The 26,250-nt window shown below is 34.4% G+C and overlaps 1 protein-coding gene across 5 annotated transcripts in view; it reads left to right on the top strand.

Annotated features, from left to right (window-relative positions):
• The window catches only part of LOC131065977 (probable LRR receptor-like serine/threonine-protein kinase At1g53430), a 154,448-nt gene that overhangs the window by 73,094 nt on the left and 55,104 nt on the right, over positions 1-26,250 (top strand). For all 5 annotated transcript variants that reach the window (XM_058000622.2, XM_058000621.2, XM_058000623.2 and 2 more), the window contains one exon: positions 1,239-1,301. In XM_058000622.2, coding sequence (XP_057856605.2) covers positions 1,239-1,301 — 63 coding nt within the window. The remainder of the gene's footprint in view (positions 1-1,238; positions 1,302-26,250) is intronic.

Genomic DNA, 26,250 nt, shown 5'->3' with positions numbered 1-26,250 from the left:
TCCTTTGTTTGTTACAATATATCATTTGGTATACAAATATTTATCTAATTTGACGTGACCTATTTATATTACTCCTAGTTTACATGATATCTCTTCAGTTTGGGACTCCACATGCACTTTGTGGTGAAGTCTGGTAGGATCTACTGTGACGGTGCCTTCTTTGCTACTTTTTTGCCAACAATTTTCAATTACATCATTCCTCTACCTTTAGTTTATTAATGTTCTCATTTTATAACTTTTTTTTACATATGTATTGGGCTATTTTCTTCATTTTTTTAGTTAATTAATTTTCATAAACTTTTGAAATATATAATAAATTTTGAAGACATATTTGATGTATTTCAAGCTCATGTTTTTCATTAGACCTTTCTCTAGGAGGTATACATATGATCTAGTCTACCATGCTACATTTCTCTCTTATTTTTTGAAAACTTAATAAGAAATTAAATAGTTATTTCCCTATTAGTTTACTTATTTATCTCACAAAGAGACCACTAGAAATCATTTTATTAAGTGAAAATACCAAACATAAGCTATGTGGTTATGTTTAAGTCTTAAGTGAATTTAATATAATGTGTACACATTAATTCTAATCTAATACGTACATCTGATACCAACATTATCTTTAAATATTTAAATCTATAAAATCAAACACAAAATGAATTACATAGAAAACTATTGAGATAAATGATAATGAAGATATCTCCAAAATTACATAACAAAAATAAATCTTATAACATTACAAACTAAACTTAAAGCCGCATACATCCTTATAAAGCTATAGCTTATATTTAATAAATTTAAAATAAGAATGATATAATTTCTATTACATTATTATATAATTTAAATAATACAAAATAAAATTAACAAACCACCATTTTTCTTATCTTAAACATATTATTTATGATATATTTAAAAATTTGATTTATTATGAAATTAATAATCGTTTAAAAATTCATCAATTCACCATTAAACTTTTACTAGAATTATTCATGATCTCAACTTAAAATAAGTTTACATCTTCATTGAAGTAGTGCTTAGTTAGTACTTCCCTAAACTATCTAGACCCTTTGTCACAAATATTATACAAATTATTTCTCCATAATATTATAAAATCTTTTCTTCTTTTTTCTAAAATGTTTATTTAGAAGAAATGTGCTGAATTTTATCCATTAATAAGTTTTACTAGTTGAATGTTTGTTTCTAATGTAAAGTTGTTTTTCATGTTGAAATTTTAGATTCCTTGGAAGCAACAACTTAACCGGAAAATTGCAAAAATTGTTGAGTACAATTAACAATGTGTAAGAGTTTTTCTATCCCTTTCAAAATAAGCATCTATCTATATGATAAGATTGTTGTTAATATCACTATTAACAAAATTAATAATAGAATACATAAATATATATAGTAAACATTAATCTAATAATTATTGTTATTATAATTGTATTACAATAATGATCAACATATCTTTCATAGCTTATATGGCAATTGGATTTGTTAATCTTTTTATTTTTATTTAACTTTATCATTTACTTTTATCTAAGAGAATACCATTTCATAGATGTTCACATATTTTATATTTTGTTGTTAACTTGATTGAGCATGAAAATCAATTTTGTATTTAGTAGAAATGAAATCAATATATAAAATATAGGAAAAAAAATCTTAAGGTTTCAAGACATTAGTCATTATAATACTTTTTATAAGATTAATGCATATACATTTTACCCTTATAAGTTGTAGATATCCTTTTTCTTGTTAGTTGACCTTGATAAAATTTAGAAAATAAGTCATATTGTAAGAAATGGATTCATTAATTTACAAAAGGTTTTGAAGAAATTATACTTTTCAAGGTAAAAATCATCAATGACATAAACATCCTAATGACAAATATAATTGTGAAATGACTAATATATAGATATAAAATACGAGTAATAAAAATGTTACCCTTAATATTATGGAGAAACCCTTATCTAGTTCATTCAAAATTCATATTACAATCTAATATATTAAAGTTTATTATATTGGGTATTATATGCAATCTTTTTAAACCAAAATAGATCATTTATATGTAGTCTAGAGTGAGAAGTAAAAGATAATTTTTAATATTCTTCTAATCCTAACACAAGTTAAATTTTTGAGATGTGATTTTCTTCTTAAAAATGATTGTATTGATCAAATCCATACTTCAAATATAAATTTAGAGAAACAATTATCAAGTTAAAATTAAAAATACATAACCTAACACAACTTCCCAACCTGTTTAAACTAGCAGTTGTAGGGGGAGTGCCTGCAATAGGAGGCCGATAGGTCTGATTGTAAAGGTATTATATCATTAGAAACAGCCAAAAATATGAACTCCTGGAATGATATATTGTAGTTTCCCCTTGCTCTTATGCATTTAATAATCTTCATGCAATGTAAATTCTTCTGCTCATAATCTATTTCATTTCAAGTTCTTGTAATTATTACTATTGGGGTTTTTGCTTGAGTAATGCTTCACATTCCAATATAATTTTATCACCATTGTGAAAAAATCTAAGATATAGATCTTTAAGAGGTAAATAAACTTTTATTGATTCATTCTATCTATTCATGATATGCATGATTTGTATTGATAGAAATTGTTGATATTTGTGAGTGAACATGTTATTGAATAAAGGACAATGTTCTTTTAAAATGATGTGTTCATTTTTATATCAACAATCATGCTATCTTTTAATTAAATTTGAAGTCAATTAATGAATTAATTTAAGATTTGATTAGTAATAATACCTATTCTAAAAGACTTCTAGATTAAAATAATATATTTTTTCATCTCTATAACATCATATATAAGTGTTTTTAAAAGCTCTCTATCATATTTGCTCACCCTTTAAAAATCCACATAATTGTAAAAAATATAGAATCAAATGCTTGAAAAAAAATTTATGAACATGTAATACCAAAGACCCTATATCAAAATTATGAACTCCAAAATAATTAGCATGCAATCTATGCTTTTGCATTTTCTGTTTTGGTTCTTCCTCTAAACTATCGGATAGTGATGATCAATCCCCATTAAAGAAGTTGATGACATCCAAGAGTAACAGTCATAGCATCCATATGTGCAGCTCATTATGAAATTTCCTCAACTATTCATTTTCTATAGACACTTGACACATAGTCTAATCTTCAACAAGCAAAAGAAAAAACTATCAAGGTATTACCTACAAAGTCATAGTTCATTACGAGCTACCATTAAATCTCTTAAACAAAGTAAAACATATGCTATGACACCTCTTTTAGCATTCAAAAAGGATAAAATTTCACTACTTTGTCAGATGAGCTTGGTTGAAGCTGCATTCCCCTTAGTTTCCTAAGGGGAAGCTCCATGGCATCTTGGAGAATGTTTATAAAAACTAAAATTGACTTAATATCAACACAAGTAGAAGACTAATTCTAATTTTCAGAGCCCAGGTATACTTGAATTAGCATAGAAAGATCAAACCCAGATTTTACACTTTGACTAGAAATATAATATTTTAAAGGAAGTTCGATAACCTCTACTCTAAAGGAAAAAATGTAATTTTCACTCTGAGAAAAAAAATGTTATATTGCTTGAGTTCTTTTATCAATAAAAGATAAAGATAATGTTTCTTTTTGGTTTTGCTAAAACTAAAGTAAAAGGAATAGGAATTTTCTCATCTCTCAAGTTCTGATCATTTATGGAATATCTGAGGGGGTATATGGCTCCGTTTGTCTTAAATTTTTAATCCCCTTACTAACTCATGTAAAGTTTACTGTGAGTCATTGAAAAAGAAAAATAACTAAAATCCCTTTACTGAAAACCTATGGAAGATGTGAAGAGAAAATAGATGTGTAAGGTAGTGCATACCTAGCCTCCACCGCTTTTGTTGAGAAGCATGAAGCTAACCAAAATCTTCAAGGGGTCTTGATAATACCTCTCTTGTATTAATTTGTGAACAAACTTTGCGGGAGTCCAATAATGATGATTGCTTTTGCACCTGTATGCACCCAGAAATGGGATAAATCTAGCTATGCCCTTGCCTCTACCACACCCTTTGCTTGTCAATGCACGATTTCTAACTTTATTGTGAAGCAAAGCATATATTCTATAAATTGCAGATCTATCGAAAGAAATCCCCTTCCAATTCGTATTTACCCTTGCCAATTGCATTTTCTTCAAAGTTTCTAAAGTCTTTTCAACGAATCCATAATGTGCATATCATGCGATCATGGCATTCCACGAGACCACATTTCTTTAAGGCATTTTGTCAAACAGTTTGCGTGCCTTGTTGATGATTCCATATTTTGCAGACATGTCTACCAGAGCATTCCCAACTATAATATCTGACAAAAGCCCTCCTTCTGTTTTTCTTTGATGCATATCCATACCCTGTTCCAAAGCTCCCATTTTGGTTGTGGAATTTGGCTTTACCCTACCAATTGCGTTTCCTTGAAAGTCTCTACCACCTTTCCAACCAATCCATTTTGTGCATAACCTTTGATCTTTGCTGCTTACAGGCACATGGAAGCGACTAGGAAAATGGAGGGCGGCGACAATGGTTGGAGAGACCATACTCAAGGATAATGGAGTTGCCATCCATGGGCGGCTCTGGCAGGGGATTTCATTATGGATGCGATCATTTGTTATATGAAACCACAATGAACGGACTTCAACTCTACAAGCTTTCGCTGCTACCCACAACATTCACAAATTTCTAGGTAGCATTCCGACTTAAGAAGCAACCAGATGCATGTTTACATTATCAAAGACTTCACATGATGTATTGCACGACCTTTTGCAAGGCAGCTAAATCCACCGGAAGCTTAGCTATGTCAAGCATCTTCGCCGATAAAAATGTGGAGTGCAGATAACCGACGGAGAACTAGCCACAATATGGGCATGATTTTCAAAGAAAGCAATTAAAATCCACCTAAATGTTTGCCAAGAAAAATGACCGGTCATCGGAAATTATTTGGCTAGATTGTCTTACACTTTTGCGGGCAAAAGCACCCACTAAAAGGCCATTGGCTTAAAAATAACTCATCCAAATACCAAATGAAACAATAACAACTGCCTTAAAGTAATTTAAATAGACCAATATGAAATAACACTATTCACTCAAACTAACTTTTCTTACTAACTAGAAGCACGCAAAATGAGAAATAACCACATGATGAATCACAAAATGAAAATACCAAAGATCCAAGGCTTGGATACCGATCAAACGGGAATTGACGACCGACTAATGACACTCATAGGAGTGTAACTGTAGGTCAATTTTAGGGTCTAACAACTATCTCCACCACTCCCATTAGACAAATAAGGTACGCTCAGACCTGTGAAACCAGGTGGAGTCGATACCCCGTACTTGCCCAGTACTTGTACCTGCAATGCCTTGCATCAAAGAACTACACGTACATGTAGACATATAAAAGAAACGACACACACATCGATGAAGGAGAATCATTATGTTCCTTGTCTCATCAGAGTGAGTGAAGGAAAATCATCCCCTCACACCCCATACACTTACAAACATGAAACATGAATATAACTCATTGCACGTATAAAGTAAATATGTCAGTCCATGACAGTAATCCAATAAAATAAAATTTAACATCAATAAGGAAATACTGAATGAAAAACATATACTACTAATCAAATTAAAGCATAACACCATACTGCATAATGTCTAAGTAAAATATCACAATAATATATCCACTGAAAAAGCCAACAAAAGTCAAACATGAGTCTAAAAGTCTCATCAAGAAAGGGGCACTACATTCTCCCCCCCCAAAACTAGGCTTAATCTTGGAATCCTAAAATAGATAAAAATAAATCTCTCTCATCTCTGTTGCATCCTCCCATGTCGCCGAGGTCTCATCATTTGGGTCCCATAGGACCCTTACCTGGTCGATGGTATGACCCATGAGGGTCAAATCTTGATGCTAAAGAGTTCGCACAAGCTCCATGGAAAGTTGTTCATCCTCGACCTGCAAAGCGTTGCAATCAAGAACATGGGTCACATCAGGATGATAAGGTCTAAGAACATAAACATGAAAAACATGTGGATGCAGGATAGGCTTGGCGGCAAGGCAAGATGGTAGGCAATAGGTCCTATCATCTCAAGGATCTCAAAAGGGCCAACAAAACGAGGTGCCAACTTAAGCCCCTTTCCATAACGGGTCAGAATCTTTCGTAGATGCACTCTCAAGAACACATGGTCGCCTACAGAAAACTGATGATCCACTCTATGAGCATCGACATACTTCTTCTACCTATCCTGAGCAGCTACCAAATGCCCATGAATCTGCTCAACCTACTACTCCATCTCTTGAAGCATATCTAGTCCTAAATGCACCCTATCCTCTAACCGATCCCAACTCAAAGGAGTATGACAAGGATGACCATACAATGCCTGGAAGAGAGACATGCCTATGGAACTATGATATCCATTGTTATAAGAAAACTCCACAAGACATATATATTCCTCCTAGCATGACTGCTGGTCCATAACATACATGCAAAGCATGTCCTCCAAGACTTGATTCACATGCTCGGTTTGACCATCAGTCTCTGGGTGATAAGTTGAATTGAAGTTCAACTAGGTTCCCAAAGCATGCTGAAGTGAGGTCCACAATGCTGAAGTAAAGACAAGATCTCTATCTGAAATGATCCGCCTAGGAATCCCATGCAACCTCACCACATCCTCCAAGAAAACTCATGCCACCACTACTACTATATAGAAAGATCAAATAGGAACAAAATGAGCAACTTTGATCAATCTATCAACAATGACCAGGATGGCATCATGATGACGTGAAGAAACAGGCAACCCCACTATGAAATCCATGGAAATGATATCCCATTTCAAATCCAATATCAAATTAGGCTGTAATAGCCCTATAGGGTGCTGATGCTCCCCTTTTATCCACTAACATTCTAAACACTTTGACACAAAATCAGCAATGTCATGTTTCATACCAGCCCAATGATATATCTTTCTAAGATCGGCGCACATCTTCTTGACACCAGGGTGTGCTGAATAATATGGATGATGGACCTTAGTCATGATCAAAATACGAAGTCTATCCAAAGGAGGTACATAGATCCATCCAAGATGTCGAAGACAACCATCTACCTCAAGGTTATATCCAGAATATCTACCCTCTAATGGCCTTTCGGTCTCCGTCATGGCTCTAACATCCTGATACCAGGTGTCATGAGGAAGAATCCCAAGAATTCTATCTCTCAAGTCCACCCTAAGGGACAATCCTACAACCTCATGTCACCTACGACTCAAAGCATCTGCCACTACATTCTCTTTCCCCTGAATATATCGAACCTCAAAATCATACTCATAGAGGAATTCCATCCATCTTTGCTGTCGAGCATTCAAGTTCAGCTGCATGAAAATACACTACAAACTATGGTGATCACTGTGTAGCTCAAACCAATGCCCCAACAGAAAATGTCACCACCTAACAAAACCATGAACTACAACTGCAAACTCTAAGTCATGAACTGGATAGTTAAGCTCATGGTCCTTGAGTTTGAGAGACTCATAGGCTACCACACAACCATCCTGTATGAGCACTGCTCCTATACCTTCTAAAGAGGCATCTGTGCAAACCATAAAATCTCTGGATGGATCAAGAAATGCCAAAATCGGAGCACTAATAAGGAGTTCCTTCAAGGTACGAAAAGATGACTTGCACTACTTTGACCAAACAAACTTTTTTGCTTTCCTCTGAAGAGAAGTGATCTCGTGACCTATCTGGGAAACACTAAACAAAGCGATGGTAATATCCAACCAAAACCATAAAACTCCAAACCTCAGAAAAATTGGTCGGTGCTGGCCAATCTACAATGGCTTGGATCTTTGAAGGATCCACGGATACACCTTCTCCCGAAACTACATGACCAAGATAGTTCACCTTTGACTAGAAGAAATCACACTTCGCCAAGTTGGCATAAAGCTGATTCTCCCTCAAGCACTGCAATACCTATCGCAAGTGGCTATCATGCTCTTTCATAGATCTAGAATAAATCAAAATTTCATCCAAGAACACAAGGACAAAATGATCAAGGTAGGTGTGGAAAACCCCATTCATGAGGCTCATGAAAACAAAAGGCGTGTTCGTCATCCCAAATGTTACCACTGTGAACTCATAGTGACCATAACGGGTGTGAAAAGCCATTCTATGAATATTTGCATCATGAATGTGCAACTGATGATACCCATATTTCAAATCAATCTTAGAGAACACCTTGGCTCCCTTTACCTGATAAAAAAGATCATCTATTCGAGGTAATAGATATCGATTCCTGATGGTTACCTTATTCAACTGTCGATAATCAAGTCATAACTGAAGAGAACCATCCTTCTTCTTAACGAAGATAACTAGCACACTCCAAGGAGAAATACTAGGACGAATGAACCCCCTTGGCTATCAATTCTTCCATCTACAGCTTCAACTCACTCAACTCTAGAGTAGTCATCCGATATGGTGGTCTCGAAATAGGTTCCGCACCAGAAACCAAGTCAATGTGAAAGTCTATGTCCCACTTCGGGGGCATATCAAGAATATCCAAAGGAAACACATCAACATATTCTTGAAGAATAAAGTGACCATCAAGAGCAATTTCTCAACTATCTTCCTCATCCACATCCTCAAGAGCAACTGCAAAAAGCTGACACCCTCGACGCATACACCACTTAAGTTGCATAGCGGAAATCATACGTAAGGATATCGATCTGTGAACCCCAACGATCCCCACTTTCCTGCCATGATCATCTAAACACTCCACCACCTTCTGATGATAGTCTACACAAGCACTATGAGATGATAACCAATCCATCCGCAACACAACTCCATAAGACCCCAAAGGAATGACTTGCAGGTCAGCTAAAGTAACAAAGGGTCCTAGGTCCAACTCACAACTGGGAATGATGGAATCTACAGACACACACCATGAGAACGGCCAAGATTCTTCTCTACTAGCGTGGCTTTCGCCATGACTATCTCTATTGAAACAGGCTCAAAGACTCTTACTCCTCCACTGATGCGGTCATTTATACCTCTCAATAAGTACTGGACTAACATTGCCTCATCATTCCCAATACCATATTGGTATTTTGGATATGTTGATATGGTTTTTTCATTGATATCAATACCTGTCATCACTTGTCAACACTTATCAGCACTTGGAGATTTCTGTTTATGTTCACCGGCAAGTCAGAGACTTATGAACAGTCACTAGTATTTGGTTCATTGGCATATTATATTGTTCAACAACACTTGGAATGACTTGGAGACTACTTGGTTATGTCGAATAAATTATTCAATCACTTGGTTTTTGTGATTTGGTTATTTGTTTATTTAGGTTTGCATATTTGTTGTTACCAAAAAATAGGTCCAGGATATGCACCGGTAGGCATATCTATTCCAGATCAAAACGACACATTATGGAGATGATTTATTATTATTGTAAATGCATTTGAGCTGACATCATGCATCGGATATTGATTTATTTGTAATTGATTTTATTGTAATTTAGTGAGCCGACCTATTCAATTGGTCTTAGGTTATGGTATAAATGTAAGATCTCATTTGTGAGATTGATATGGGATTGGGAAAAGGAATTGTAATAAGGTATATGCAAAAATAAGCAGAGCTATACACACATACATCATTTGAAGGTTGAAGGAAGGTTTTTGTGAAGGCAATCAAAACTAAACTGGTACTGAATCTAGCATATGAAGATGCTTTTTATGCAGTACATTATCATTGGATTTAACCATCCAATTGTAGTCAGTGTGACTCTCATTTTGTGATTGAGCAGTGAGCTCTAGGCAGCTGGCCATTCTGCATGTGCAGAATCCATATTGTACACACATACTATCTGCAGTAGTATCATTTGATTGTGGGTAAGGCTTCCCACCATGGTTTTTCCCCTTATAGGGTTTCCAAGTACAAATATTTGTGTTATGTGTAGTGGATGTTATTGTCTTTCTGTTTCATGCATTAATCTTTACCGGTACTACAATTAACTGATAAAACTATCTACCGGCATAAATTTTGGTTTACCGGTATTAAGCATTAAGTTTTGGTTAAGTTAATTTTGGTTGAATTTATTGGACAACTGATTCATCCCCCCCTCTCAGTTGTCTCTGGGACCTAACAATTGGTATCAAAGCCTAGTCCTATTTTGCAGAAGTTTAATAACTTGAGGAGATCCAATGTCTTCTAACAATTTTAGGAAGGACAATCCAAAACTAGATGGAACTAACTATGGCATATGGAAGATCAAGATGGAGACACAATTGAATTGTATTGGAAAGGACATATGGGATGTTACAAAGAATGGCTATACTGCTCCTAGTCAAGGTCAACCTACTCCACCTAACTTGGCTAAATATGAGGAAAATGATTGCAAAGAAAGAGAAGCACTTTTGAGCGCATTATCAGATCAACAAGTCATGGGATTGTTAGACAAATCTACTGCTAAACCTATTTGGGACAAACTGGAAACATTGAATGAAGGAGATTTCGTAGTCTAAATTGTGAAACTTGAATGCTTCTAGGTCAGATATGAAATTCTAAAAATGGAAGAAGAAGAAAGAATTTTTGCTTTTATGGAAAAAGTAAATGAAATTGTTTTGGGTATACAATGTTGTGGATGAACCTTAAGTGAAGATGATATAAAATGAAAGTTATTGCTATAAATAAATTAAGAACAGTGCCTAATGCATCAGTATCTAGAGACAATTTGGTTGGAAAAATTTCAGCTTTTGAGCCTGAGGAATTTTGTCCTGTTACTACTATTAACATAGATCTAGCTTTCATGGCATCATCATCATCTGCACCATCATCATCATTGTTTGATAAATCTTATTGGAAAGCCTTCTATGCAAGAGAACTTGAAGAAAGCAAGAGAGAAAATGAAGAAGTTGAAGAACTTGAAGCACTATTTGTAAGGAAAATGCCTAAAGGTCCAATTGGAAGTAAGTATGACGGTAAAGAAGCCTTTAAATGTTTTAACTGCGATACGATTGGTCATATGGCTTCTAGATGTCCTGATAGACATGTAAGATTAAGAGAAGAAGCTAAAAGAACATATAAGCCTAACCTTGACTATCAGAAATACAAGTTTAAGAAGAATAGAGACAAATCTTGTTATTATGCTGATGAAGGAGTTACTGATGATTCTGATGAGGATCAGATAGACAATGGATGGGCTTTTGTTGCTATAATAGAAGATCAACCAACACCTATTGTTCAATTGGTAGAGCAGGTCCTGACAGCTAAAGTTGAAGGTAAGGATGAATGGATTATTGATTCAGGATGTTCACATCACATGACTAGTGATAAGAGTAAATTCTTAACCTTTCAAGAATACAATGGAGGTCTAGTAAGATTTGGAGATGATAAAGCTTGTTTGATCAAAGGAAAAGGAACCATATCTTTTGCTGGTAAACACAGTACTAATAATGTTTACTATGTTGAAGGTTTGAAGCATAATCTTTTGAGTGTTGGTCAATTAGTTGAGAAAGGATTTCAGTTACAATTCAAGAATGGTAAATGCAAAATCTTTAACAAAATTGGTTTGGAAATTGCAACTGGTAATCAGACTAGAGGTAATATCTTTCATTTGAACAACAATGAGAAATCATGTTTGATTGCTCATATTGATGAAAGTTGGTTATGGCATAAGAGACTTTGTCATGTAAATTTTGATTGCATTGTGAAAATCAGTACAACTAAGGTAGTAAGAGATTTACCTAAGATTGTTAAACCTCACAATCCGATATGTAAGGAATTTCAATTTGGAAAGCAAGTTGGAGCAAATTTCAAGAGTATTCCAGAGAAGTCTAGCTATGTTCTTGATTTAATTCATACTGATTTATGTGGTCTAGCAAGAACTAGAAGTATACAAGGAGATAGGTATTTTATGCTAATCATTGATGACTATTCTAGAATGTGTTGGGTTACCTTTCTCAGGGAAAAATCTGAAGCATTTGGGAAATTCAAACTATTCAAGGTGATGGTAGAAAATGAAACCGGCAAGAAAATCAAATGTTTGAGATTAGATCAAGGAGGTGAATTCACATCTAAGGAATTTAATACATTATGTGAAGTGAATGGGATCAGAAGACAGTTATTAGCACCCCGAACACCCCAGCAGAATGGAGTTGTGGAAAGGAAAAATAGAACTATCTTGGATGGTGCCAGAAGTATGATATCAGAAGCAAATCTACCTCATATATACTAGAGAGAAGCAGTCAATACAACATTTTATACATTCAACAGAGTTCACATCAGAGGTAAAATTGGTAAGACCCCTCATGAACTATGGTTTGGTAATACTCCTACTCTTAAATATTTCAGAATATTTGGAAGGAAATGCTATATTAAAAGAGATGAATATATTGGCAAATTTGATCCTAGAAGTGATGAAGGAATATTTCTTGGTTATTCATCTAAGAGTAAGGCATATAGATGTTTTAACAAGAGATTGCAGAAAATTGTTGAGAATGCAAATGTGAGGATTGATGAACAATTTAGAGGAAATTCAAGGTACACAGACTCTGAATCGGCAATAGAGATAATCACAAATGAACTTACTATGAATACACTAGTACAAAATGGTGATCCAGTTACACCGGCATCATTTGGAGATTCAATAGTTACTGAAGAACAACAACAAGTAAAAATACCCCAGTATGTAAGACTGAATCATTCTGAAGATCAGATAATTGGAAACAAATTTCAAGGAGTTATCACTCGAGGAAGATTGGAAAATGAAGAGGTATGTCTTATTTCTCAAATTGAACCTACATCAATTAATGAGGCATGTGAAGATAAATATTGGATTAAAGCTATGGAAGATGAATTGGAACAAATTGAAAGGAATAACACTTGGTCATTAGTTCCCCAACCTAAAGACAAAAATGTAATTGGAACTAAATGGGTTTTCAGAAATAAACTTAATGAAGATGGTAAGGTAATAAGAAACAAAACAAGATTAGTGTGTAAGGGATATTCACAGAAAGAAGGAATTGATTACAATGAAACCTTTGCACCGGTAGCTAGAATTGAGGCAGTCAGACTTTTATTGGCTTTTGCAGCACACAAGAACTACAAAGTATATCAAATGGATGTTAAATGTGCATTTCTAAATGGAGATCTTGAAGGAGTTTATATTGAACAACCTGATGGATTTTCTTTGACAGGTAACAAAGACATGGTTTGCAGGTTAAGGAAAGCTTTATATGGATTGAAACAAGCTCCTAGAGCTTGGTATGCTATATTGGACAAATATCTTTTGAAGCTTGGATACACTAAAGGTAATGCTGATAACAATCTATACTACAAAGTGACTAATGATGGCATCTTGGTTATTGAATTTTTTGTTGATGATATAATCTTTGGAGGAGAAGATGGATTGTGTAAAGACTTTTCTAACAAAATGCAGCAAGAATTTGAAATGTCTATGATTGGAGAGATAAAATTCTTTTTAGGATTGTAGATTTCATAGACTAATAAAGGTATATTCCTATGTCAATCTAAGTACTTGAAGGAATTACTAAAGAAATTTGGCATGGAAAATTGTAAACCGGTAAGCACACCTATGAATACAATTGATAAATTGTCTTTGAAGGATGAATCAACACCTATCAATCTGACTAGATACAAGTCTATGATAGGAGGTTTACTGTATTTGACACAAACAAGACCTGATATTATGAATGCAGTATGTATTGTTTCAAGATTTTAGAGTAATCTTAAAGAAAATCATGAATCAGTAGTGAAAAGGATTTTCCGGTACCTACAAAGCACTACAAATCTTGGTTTATGGTCTCCTAGAGATGAAAATTTTGAATAATGTGCATACACAAATGCTAATTGGGAAGGAGATGTAGATGACAGGAAAAGCATCACCGATGGAACATTTTTTCTTGGTAGCAGACTAATTTCATGGTTGAGCAAGAAATAGAGCGATACAAGTCTATCAACAATAGAATCAGAATATGTTGCAACGACAACTAACTATACACATGTGTTATGGATCAAACAAATGTTGAAGGACATAAAGGTAAAATGCAAGGAACCTATAACTATTTACTGTGATAATACGACAGCAATTGATATATCAAAGAACCTGGTATTTCACTCTAAGACTAAACATGTTTCTATCAAATTCAATTTTCTAAAAGAGAATGTTGAAGAAAAAGAAGTGAAATTGGTTTATGTGAATACTAAAGAGCAGATTGCAGATATTTTTACAAAGCCTTTGCCTAAGGAAACTTTTGAATATCTCAGAGAGAAAATTGGAGTCAATGCCAAAGGAGGAGATTGTTGGTATTTTGGATATGTTGATATGGTTTTGTCATTGATGTCAACACCTATCATGACTTGTCAACACTTGGAGATTTTTGGTTATGTTCACCGGCAAGTCAGAGACTTATAACAGTCACTGGTATTTGGTTCACTTGCATAATATATTGTTCACCGACACTTGGAATGACTTGGAGACTACTTGGTTATGTCGAAGACATTATTCAATCAGTTGGTTTTGGCGATTTGGTTATTTGTTTATTCGGGTTTGTATATTTGCTGTTACTGGCAAATAGGTCTAGGATATGCACCAGCGGGCATATCTATTCTAGATCAGCATGGCACGTTATGGAGATGATTTATTATTATTGTAAATGTATTTGAGTTGAAATCATGCATCAAATATTGATTTATTTGTAATTGATTTTATTGTAATTTAGTGAGACGACCTATTCAATTGGTCTTAGGTTATGGTATAAATGTAAGATCTCATTTGTGAGATTGATATGCAATTGGGAAAAGGAATTGTAATGAGGTATATGTGAAAATAAGCAGAGCTATACACGCAAACATCATTTGAAGGTTGAAGGAAGGTTTTTGTGAAGGCAATCAGAACTAAACAAGTACTGATTCCAACACATGAAGATGCTTTTTATGCAGTACATTATCATTGAATTTAACCATCCAATTGTAGTCAGTGTGACTCTCATTTTGTGATTGAGAAGTGAGCTCTAGGCAGCTAGCCTTTCTGCATGTATAGAATCCACATTGTACACACATACTATCTGCAATAGTATCATTTGATTGTGGGTAAGGCTTCCCACCGTGGTTTTTCCCCTTACATGGTTTCCACGCACAAATATTTGTGTTACGTGTAGTGGATGTTATTATCTTTTTGTTTCATGCATTAATCTTTACCGATACTGCAATTAATTAATAAAACTGTCTACCAGCATAAAGTTTGGTTTACTGGTATTAAGCATTAAGTTTTGGTTAAGTTAATTTTGGTTGAATTTATTGGAAATCTGATTCACCCCCCGCCTTCTTAGTTGTCTCTGGGACCTTACATACCAGCATACTATTTGAGCTATAAAACCTATGCTCAAATTGATCCACAGACATGCCAAACTGGTGTAATGCATAAAACTCATCTTCCTGAGACTGTCTCCACTGATCTAAGAGAAAGTGTGCTCTAAATCTCTCTTAGAAAATCTCCCAAGACACGATGTTAATGTTTAAAATGATCCTCTCTTCCTCCAGCCGCCACCAAAAAGAAGTGAACCTCTTGAGACGCCTGATGGTGCATCTCACCTTGGTGTTATTGCCATACGGATGCATGGCAAAATAGCCATCCAAACTAATCAACCAAGTCTCTGCCTCAAGACTGGTTCCTAAACCGTCAAAGGAAGAAGGATGGGATCTCATCAAATCTCTCATGTGCCTTAAAGTAACTGAATCATGGTCCACTGGGACCTCTCTCCTCCTGGGAGACCTCTCTCTCTCCCTCTCCTGAAGATTCTGCTAGTGAGACTCCCATCTGAGCATGGCTAGGCTATTCAGCCTTAGGTGTAGGGCCTAGTCTGGCTAACAACTCGTGGAACATTTGCCTCAGCTCTTCCCTTTCGGGAACCTGCTCTGCTGCGTACTGCTCATTCTGATGCATAGACTGATCCTACTCTACATTGACATGAGTGGGCTGTGGTGAAGGACTATGATGGCCTTATCCTTTTGTGATCAGTGGTGCACTCTACATTGTTGGCCTTCCTGCAAGTGTAGACCCCTCAATTGTAATTCACATATTTACTGCAGAAGTATTATTTGATTGTGGGTAGGCTTGCCATCATGGTTTTTCCCTTTACTGGGTTTTCCACATATAAATATTGGTGTCATGTGGATGGTATTTATTCTCTAATTATTGTTTATGCTTAATCAATTTATCTGCTATTCTGATATTGATCTTTTGGGTTTCGGTATTAAAGTTTTAATTGCTTAAGGTTTCGGTAATCTGAGACAACTTATTCACCCCCCCAATCTCTCAGTTGTCTTCCAATTATTTGAACTATCTAACAATTGATATCAGAGCTTTGGTCCTCTCTACAGAAGCTTAACTGCTTGAGGAAGATCCTATGGTGACTAACAGTTCAAGTTCATCTGCTGCTATCTTTCAGAGAGATATTCCTAGGCTTGATGGAACAAATTATAGAGTATGAAAGATTAAGATGGAGACTCATTTGAGATGTCTTGGCAAAGAGATTTGGGAGATCATAGAGAATGGTGTTACACCTTATAATCCAACATCTGGAAATCCTCCTCTAGCAAAATTGGATAAGGAGCTTGAGAATGATTCTAGATCAAGAGAAGCCTTCTTGTGTACACTTTTTGATGAACAAATAATGGGATTAGCTGACAAATCATCTGCAAAGGCTATATGAGATAAGTTGGAGACTCTTAATGAAGGTGACCCTACTATGAATATTTCTAATCTTGATGCTTACCGAGTGAGATATGAAAACTTGAAGATGAAAGGATTACTACATTCATGGAAAGGGTAAATGAGATTGTTATGGGAATTCAATGTTGTGGTGGAACTTTGAGTGAAGATGAAATAGTTTTTAAAGTTGTGAGATCTTTACCACCGGCTTACAAGATGAAGGCTACTGCAATTAATGAATGGAGAACAATGGCTAATACTTATGTCAACATAGATACCTTGGTTGGGAAATTGTCTGCTTTTGAGCTTGAAGAATTTGGACCTTTTGGAGCTGTAAAGTCTGAACTTGCTTTTCATGCATCTACATCATCAATAGGCAAGCAAGACTGGAAATCTCCATATGCAAAGGAATTGGATGATATGAAGAGAGAATATGATGAATTTAAGAAACTTGAAGCCCTATTTGCTAGAAGAGTACCTAAAGGACTGGTAGGAAGTAAGTATGAAGGAAAAACATGTTTTAAATGTTTTGCATGTAATAAGGAAGGTCATTTTGCATCTAGATGTCCTGAAAGGAATTCAAGATTTGAAGAGAGAGCTAGAAGATCTTTTAAGCCTAACCCTAGATATCAGAACAAGTATAAGTACATGAAAAAAAGAGATAAATCATGGTACATAGCGGATGAGGAAGGTGTGACTGATTATGATCCTGAACCAACACCTAACTTTGCTAGTAGTTCTAACAATGGGAAGGAATGGGTGTTCTTGGCTATCAAGGAAGATGTTCCGGTGCAGGAAGAGAATGTACCTAAAAGAAGGTACTTGCTGCTAAAATTGAAGATAAGGGTGAATGGGTAATTGATAGTGGATGTTCACATCATATGACTGGGATAAAAGGAAGTTTCTATCTTTGCAATAATTTGATTGTCGTTTGGTTAGATTTGGAGATGACAAAGCATGCATGATCAAGGAAAAATAACTATATCATTGGATGGTAAGCACAATACTGATAATGTTTATTATGTTGAAGGTTTGAGGCATAATATTTTGAGTGTAGGACAATTGGTGGATAAGAGATTTCAATTATAGTTCAAGGATGGAAAATACAAAATCATTAATAGATCTGGTTTGGAGATTGCAACTGGTACACAAACAAAAGGTAATATATTTCATTTGAATTCTGGTGAGAAGACATGTTTGATTGCACAAATTGATGAGAGTTGGCTATGGCATAAAAGGCTATGTCATGTGAATTTTGATTGCATGGTTAAGATCAGTTCAACTAAGGCAGTTACAGATATACCTAAGATTGTGAAGCCCTATAATCCAGTATGTAAAGAATGTCAAATGGTAAAATAGGTCAGAACCTATTTTAGGAGTATACAAGATAAATCTAATAATGTTCTTGATCTTATTCATACTGATTTGTGTGGCCTTGCTAGAGTTAAAATTTTCTAAGATGATAGATATTTTATGCTAATCATTGATGATTATTCTAAATTAATGTGAGTTAATTTTCTAAGGGAGAAATCTGAGGCTTTTGAAAAGTCTAAAATCTTTAAGGCTAAAGTGGAAACTAAGACAGAATTGAAGATTGAATGTTTGAAGTCAGATCATGGTGGAGAATTCACATCCGGTGAATTTAATAAATTTTGTGAGAAGCATGGTATTAGGAGACAATTTTCTGCTCCTCGGACACCTTAGCAAAATGGAGTTGTGGAAAGGAAGAACAAAACTATCTTGGATGCTGCTAGAACAATGATGATGTAAGCTAGTCTAACTCATATCTACTAGAGAGAAGCAGTGAGCACAACAATCTATACATTCAATAGAGTACATATCAAAGGAGAAACTGGTAGGAGACCTTATGAATTATGGTTTGGCAATACACCTACAGTTAAGCATTTCAGAATCTTTGGTAGTAAATGTTATATCAGGAGAGATGATATCATTGGAAAATTTGGTCCTAGATGTGATGAAGACATATTTCTTGGTTATTCTAATGAAAGCAAAGCATATAGATGTTATAACAAGATATTGAAGAGAATTGTGGAGAGTGCTAATGTCAAAGTGGATGAGTTGAATAGAAGTCAAATTAGAGTTTATGAACAAGAACCGATAGTGGAAATGATCATAACTGAATGGGTAACACCTTTACCAGAACATAATGTTGAACAAGTTACTTTGGCAGTATCAGAAAATTCAACAGTAACTAAAGAATTGAGAAGAGGAACAAAGAGTCAAAAGAATCCTAGGTATGTGAGCTTGAATCATTTAGAAGATCAGATCATTGGGGATAAGAACAATGGAGTGATGACAAGAAGAAGACTGACAACTAATGAGGTATGTTTAATCTCTCAAGTTGAACTGGTATTAGTAATTGAAGTATTTAAAGATGAATGTTGGTTGAAATCTATGGAAGAAGAATTAGATCAGTTTGAGAAGAATAGCACATGGACTTTAGTTCTCTAGCCAAAAAATAAGAATGTTTTTGGAACTAAATGGGGTTTTAGGAATAAATTGAATGAAGATGGTCATGTTGTAAGGAATAAAGCTAGATTGGTTTGTAAAGGATATTCTCAGAAGGAAGGAATTGATTATGGTGAAACTTTTGCACCTAGAGCCAGGATTGAAGCTGTAAGATTATTTCTTGCCTATGCTGCACATAATAACTACGAGGTTTATCAAATGGATGTTAAGTGTGCCTTTTTGAATGGGGATCTTGATGAGGAAGTTTATATTGAGAAACCTAATTGTTTTTCACTTTCAGATGATAAAAACATGGTTTGCACGTTAAGGAAAGCTTTATATGGATTGAAACAGGCACCTAGAGCTTGGTATGTAAGGTTAGATAAATATCTTTTGAAGCTTGGTTTTGCTAAGGGTAATGCTGATAGTAATCTATATTATAAGGTCACTGATGATGATATACTGATTATTGAAGTATTTGTTGATGACATTATTTTTGGAGATGAATATAAGTTATGCATGGAATTTTCTAAAAATATGGAAAAAGAATTTGAAATGTCTATGATTGGGGAAATGATATTTTTCTTAGGTTTGCAGATTACTCAGATTGATAAAGGTATTTTTATCTGTCAAACTAAGTATGCTAGGGAATTGTTGAAGAAATTTGGCATGGAAGATTCTAAACCTGTAAGTACTCCTATAGTTACAAGTGACAAATTCTCAAGGAAAGATGAATCTGCATCGGTAAATCCTACAAGATACAAATCTATGATTGGAGGTCTACTATATTTGACTCAGACAAGGCCTAACATAATGAATGTTGTTTGTATTGCATCAAGATATTAGAGTGATCCTAGAGAAAATCATGAGAGTGCGATGAAAATAATTTTTAGATACTTGCAAGGTACATCTGAATATGATTTGTTTTACCCTAAGGATGATGACTTTACTATATGCGCATACACAGATGCTAATTGGGCAAGAGATGTTGATGACCAGAAAAGTACTTCCAGTGGAGCTTTCTTTCTTGGAAAGAAGCTGGTTTCATGGATTAGCAAAAACAATCATGTACCTCTTTGTCTACTGTTGAAGCTGAGTATGTTACTGCTGCTACTAACTATACACAAGTTCTATGGATGAAGCAAAATTTGAAGGACATTAAAGTGCATTGCATTGGACCAGTAGTTATTCACTGTGATAACTCTGCTGCTATTGACACATCAAAGAATCGGGTATTTCACTCTAAGACAAAGCACATATCTATCAAGTATAACTTTTTGAAGGAGAAGGTGGAAGAAAACGAGATTATATTGGTTTATGTGAACACTAAAGAGAAGATTGTAGACATTTTCACTAAACCTTTGCCTAAAGAAAAATTTGAGTACCGCAAAGGCAGGTTAGGGGTTTCTGCCCCACCAGCAGAAAACAGATTGATGCTTTTTGGCATCAGTCTGGTATGCATTATTAGAGATATTATTCATTTTGGATTAATGTGGGGATGCTACTTCTCAGGGGAAGTAGTTAGCCTTGTGATTCAATGGTTTTTGTTTATGCTTTGATATTTTGTCAGATTTCTGGCATTGATGTCAAAGGGGGAGAGATATATGTGAAAAATAGAGCTTTACAAAGATATCATTCACAAGGGGATTTTGGTCTTTGTTTCATAACTTCATTGCTATATCCTTGTGTGGGAGATTTGTTTGGTTTCCAAGTGAATTTTAAAAATTTAGAGGTAAATTTCACTAAAACCCTAATTTTCAAAATTTAAATTGAGCTTGTGTATTGCTTAATTTAGATTAATTATTTCAAATATGAGTGATTTTCAATTTCAAAATTTGAATTTTCACCTACAAGTTAACTTTCAAAATTAAATTTTAAAATTAAGTGTTTAATTTCAAAAACCCTAATTTTAAAAAGTTTTGAAAATTGAGCTTGAGGGTTGTTTAAATTTTGAATTTATTATTTTAGAGCTAATTCAAATTTGAATCATAATCTTAGATCAAATTTCATATTTAAATTTTACAATTAAGTGGTTAATTACAAGAGCCCTAGTTTTTAAATCTCAACATTGCAATCTTAGATCTAATTTTAAATTTGAATTTCCTAGGGGGTTGCATAATTTTTCACAATTATTCTTTATCTTTTCAAATCATAAATTAATTTTCTTAATTAATTAAACAATCATTTTTACAAGATTTTTGCATTGTTTAATTATTTCAAATTTAAAAATTCTAAATTCAAATTCCAAGTTTCAAATTCTCATTTCACATTTTTCAATATATATATATCAAATTTGTGGGTCTTATCAATTTACATAAATTAAGAGGTTTTATTTATTAAACCCTAATTTATTTTGATTAATTTGCTTGGATCTAAATTTAAATATTCATCATGGCAATTACTGGATTTGATTTATTTGCTATTTCACATATGATTACATTATTTTTTTACCTACATTTATTATAATCATGTGTCAGAGAATGGCTTCTTTCACTTCATGTTACTTCTTTTCATTCATAGTACTTGGACATATTGCATTTTTAGGATTTCTAAGTTGCTTCCTTTTCATCAATCTGATCTCAAATCTTTCATCTATCATGTATGTTGTGTCATGGTGATGTTATTGGGAAAATGCATTTCATACGTAGATCACCTAAAAGCTTTTGTAGATCCCAATCCTAGAGATGTTAATGGAAAACCTAATACTTGTACCTCTCCTAGCGTATCTAATGTGAATGAAGAAAGAGTTAATTCTCCTATCAATGATGTCTCTAACAAAGAGTAATAGCAGATGCATTCTCTGAGTTCAGAATTTTGTATGTAAACCAGTATTTGGTGCTTGTAGTCAGTGAGGCTCCTTTTGTGATGATCAGTGTGCTATAGGTTATTGTCCTTCCTACATGTGCAGGCCCCTATTGTAATATTTATTCTTTTGGCCAGTGGATAGATATTATGGGTCACCAATCCCATCGTGGTTTTTCCTCTTTGAGGTTTTCCACGTATAAATATTTGTGTTATGGTGCATATTCTTGTGGCGACATTATTTATACTTGTTATTATATTCTTTTATGGATACTAGTTATTGAAACACTTTGTTGATAAGGTTAAAATTTATCTTACTAGTAGAACATTGATTCAGCCCCCCCCCCTCTCAGTGTTCTTGGATTCCAACGTTGTGATCTTTAGAATAAATATTTTTTGTAGAGATGAATCAACCCTCTTTGGAGTGTGAAAATTTAGGAGAACCAGAGTGACGGGCACTCTAGTGACAACATTTTTGAAGCTTTTTCGGGGATCAGGCTTGAATCTGCATATACTACTCAGATATAGGTGCATGCCTCAATTGGACAAATGTATCTCATTGTTTCTACATTTTTACCTTCATTTTCAACACTTTTTCCTAATTTCAGCATTTCAACTCACAAAAGAGGGCAAATCAACATCAACCCTTAAATCCAATCAATATTTCAGTCCTTATCATTACTGGTTTGTGACTAAATCTATTGGATTCACCCCTTTGTTTAATGTAATGGTAAAATTAGTGGTTTTTACCATTCTATGGTGGGAACCCTAATTTTCCACCTATTACACACCTAAAGGACTTGCAAAGCTAAGGTGCACAACCTTAGCGCAAGACACAAAGAGACTTGTAGAATTGAGATGCACTGTCTCAGGGCAAGATATCAAAGACTAGAAATAGACTCACTATGTATTGACAAACTAGAGGAATAGAGGAAACTAAAATGAGAATGATGTCTTGATCATGAAATTGTCCTTGAATCTTGATGTCAAGTGACCAATATCATGGAAAGCACATTTGATCAAAACAACTATCACTTAGAAGATATTACTATCAAAGTACTTCTCACCTGACTTTTGCACATCACCAACACCAAATCTGCTTGAATATTATTCCCCTCCACTTCATAATGATTAACACTTATTCCATACCTAAACATGTACAACCATACATTCCCATATACAAAGTTTTTTTATCAAAACCTTAAATTGTTGCAAGATGTACGCGCTTGGTCTCTGTGAAGCACAAGTGGTGGGTTTGTGAGATGGATTAACTGCCTCCCGTGGACTATATGTGTCTAGTGGTTGTAGTGGGCATTAAAAATTGGACCTTTTGGTGCAACGACAACCATACCCAATAAATGGCATCACAGATGGGTCACAGATTCAAACCCCGCTTGTGTTGAGGGGGGATTGTTGTAAGGTGTGTGCCCTTGGTCTCTATGTAGCACAAGCGATGGGTTTGTGACATGGCTTAACTGCCTCTCATGGATTGTATGTGTTTGGTGGTTATAGAGGGCATTGATAGGTTATCCTTTTGGTGCAACGACAACCATACCCAACATCAATTAGGTCAACCAAAGATAAAATAAGCAATATTACATAAATGAGGCCATTTGGACTGAAAACATTCACTCTAGATTTGTTTAGGAGATCAAGGGGACCCAATCATGTCATATATTACATTCATTCAAGTAGATTCCAAGGAACCACACACACTACCACAATCTCCAAGGTCGACACCAAATGAAGCATGTAGAAAGAGAATGAAACACATCATCTTGTTGACCCAAAAACATCTTCCAATGCAAATTACTAAATGCAGATCATCACACACCATGGTGAGATTTATATCAAAACTCTTAACTCATCCTCCAAATATTATCCAAACCAAAAGAGCATAATCCCAAAAAGATAGATCAACTAGAACAATTGACACTCAAGTGAATATTAGACAAATCATCAACTAGATCGAAAATTATGTAAACACTAGACATGTAGACCATATTCAATATCTGTAAAATAGATCATCTACATCAATTGATTATGACAAACGCTAGACAATTTTGACATCAATGACAATACGACAGAACATTATTTAGGTTTCCAACATCGGGTGCTTGCATCCACCCAAAACGAGGCCTCTAAAAGGAAGAACTAGGCATTTAGGCTCTTAACATAGAATCATCAGTAAATTTTTAGGATAGTATAGGGCATAAATGGCCTTAAAGTGAATGAAGGAAATCTACACTAAAGCAAGTGTCAAATAGAGTGTGAAATTGTTAGGATAAATAATTTAATTATGATGCTACAAAACTAAATAGGAACCAAAAGATAAGACAAGCGAAGTGGAGGAAAAGGGGTTCTTAGCACTCAACATAAATGAGGTATGTGTATGAGGCACAATAATAATGACAAATTAGGGATCATGGCTACAACACAAAATAATTAAGGTACCTATACTCATTTGATTATTCTATTTTTGTTTGACTTTACAAGAAATAAGAATAGTGTTAAAGGACATTAAATCAATTATGAAAAATTTCCTAAGCATACATTTTAGGACCATTGTATAGACCAAACCATTCAAGTTTCTCATGTGCTCATTTCTCCAAAATATCATTAGTATCCAACTAGTCCAAAAGACAACACACATTTAAGTAACTCATGCCACCAATCGAAACTAGATACAATTAGGCCATACAATGTTTAGGTTTCTTGTCAAATGATAGTTAGTTCTAAGTTAATTAACAATCAAAAGTGTTATCCTATAACATTTACAATAGAATCTACATAAACATCTAAAATAATTAAGTATAATTATTCTTCAAACAATAGGGTTTCCCCCTTGGTTTGAATTGCATGAAGATATTAGGTGTTAAGAAAAAATAAAATATAAAGTTTGAGTGGATATGGAAAATACCTTCTCAAATGCTTATTATGTTCAAAATAGATAGATTTCTTGTAATTTTTTAATCAATTTCTTAATTTTTTTTTAGTAAAAAGGCCTAAGCCGTATTTTATTGATAAAGAATGTTGCAATCTCTGCTCAGTGCGGGCATCGGTAGGAAAGAGTGGAGAGGAGAAAACCTCTGGCCTTACCCGAGACCATCGGTCCAATCTAACTAGTAACATTTACATTACATTTGAACCTTTATAGGTTCTACATTCTGGCTTGTCAAAAAGCTCTTCATATGGAGAATCTTGCTTTACATGGGATAGTGTATTTCTGTCCAGCTTTCCATGTTCCCTGTTGCCATATTAGTCGCCTTTTGCTTATCTTGCAAAACAAATTTCAAAACCTTCTCCTTCAAAATAGAATTGCAAAACCTTCTTCTGCAAAACCACTATGTTAACTATTAGTTTCAAGAGAAGAATAAAGCCAATACTATTTCTGTACACTCTCCCTTGCTATTGTTCTAGACTAGGTTTCTTTCCAAATAGGTCAACATCAGAAATTGTTGGTCCTACTTTAAAAGATTACCCAGTCTACAATAATTCTCAGAAGTGAAAGCACTAGTCAGCAAAGGGTTGATACTACCACAACCTCTCTAGCCTGCACTTTAAATTCTTACTATGATAATCAAGATTTATGTCTCATTTAAGTATAGTTTTAACTATATTTTGATATTGTCATACAATGAGTATCTTACCCTTCGCTATGCATATTATATCAAGGAAAATAAATAGTTCACTATGTATCATGAGTTAACTATAGATCCTATCTGTCTATGCATAAGATTCATTATAATAGTAATAGCAAAAAACTATGTAACTAGAGCTTAATCTTCTTCCCTGTCATCTGTAGCTTCCATACTAGAGGCTTGTGATTTGGTGGGGTTATCAGCCTAGAACAGTGTCCATCCTTCTTCGACCATATAACTCATCCACCATTCTTCTTTCGGTTCTTTGACCACTCCAAGCCATTGCTTAAGGAATGCAATGCTTCTTACAATCTCTGTTTGTCTTTGGTTGTAGAGTCTCTGGTCCTTATTACTAAGAATATGCCTTTTGAATTCTACGTTAAGCACCTCCCCTTTATCAATGGCTTCTGCCACTTTGGAGTAATCTTCTAGGTAAGGTATTTGTAGATTATCATCCACACATTTTATCGCCATTTCCAGATTATCCAAGTATTCTTCTTTGAAAATAAACCTGCATAATGTGACTGTTATTGCTTTTCCTTCTCCCATTGTAAGTAA

The sequence above is a fragment of the Cryptomeria japonica genome, chromosome 2 (genome assembly GCF_030272615.1).
Source record: "Cryptomeria japonica chromosome 2, Sugi_1.0, whole genome shotgun sequence".
In the NCBI taxonomy this organism is placed as follows: domain Eukaryota; kingdom Viridiplantae; phylum Streptophyta; class Pinopsida; order Cupressales; family Cupressaceae; genus Cryptomeria; species Cryptomeria japonica.
Note: the sequence above shows the minus strand (reverse complement) of the source record. Positions and strands in the feature narration are given on the sequence as shown.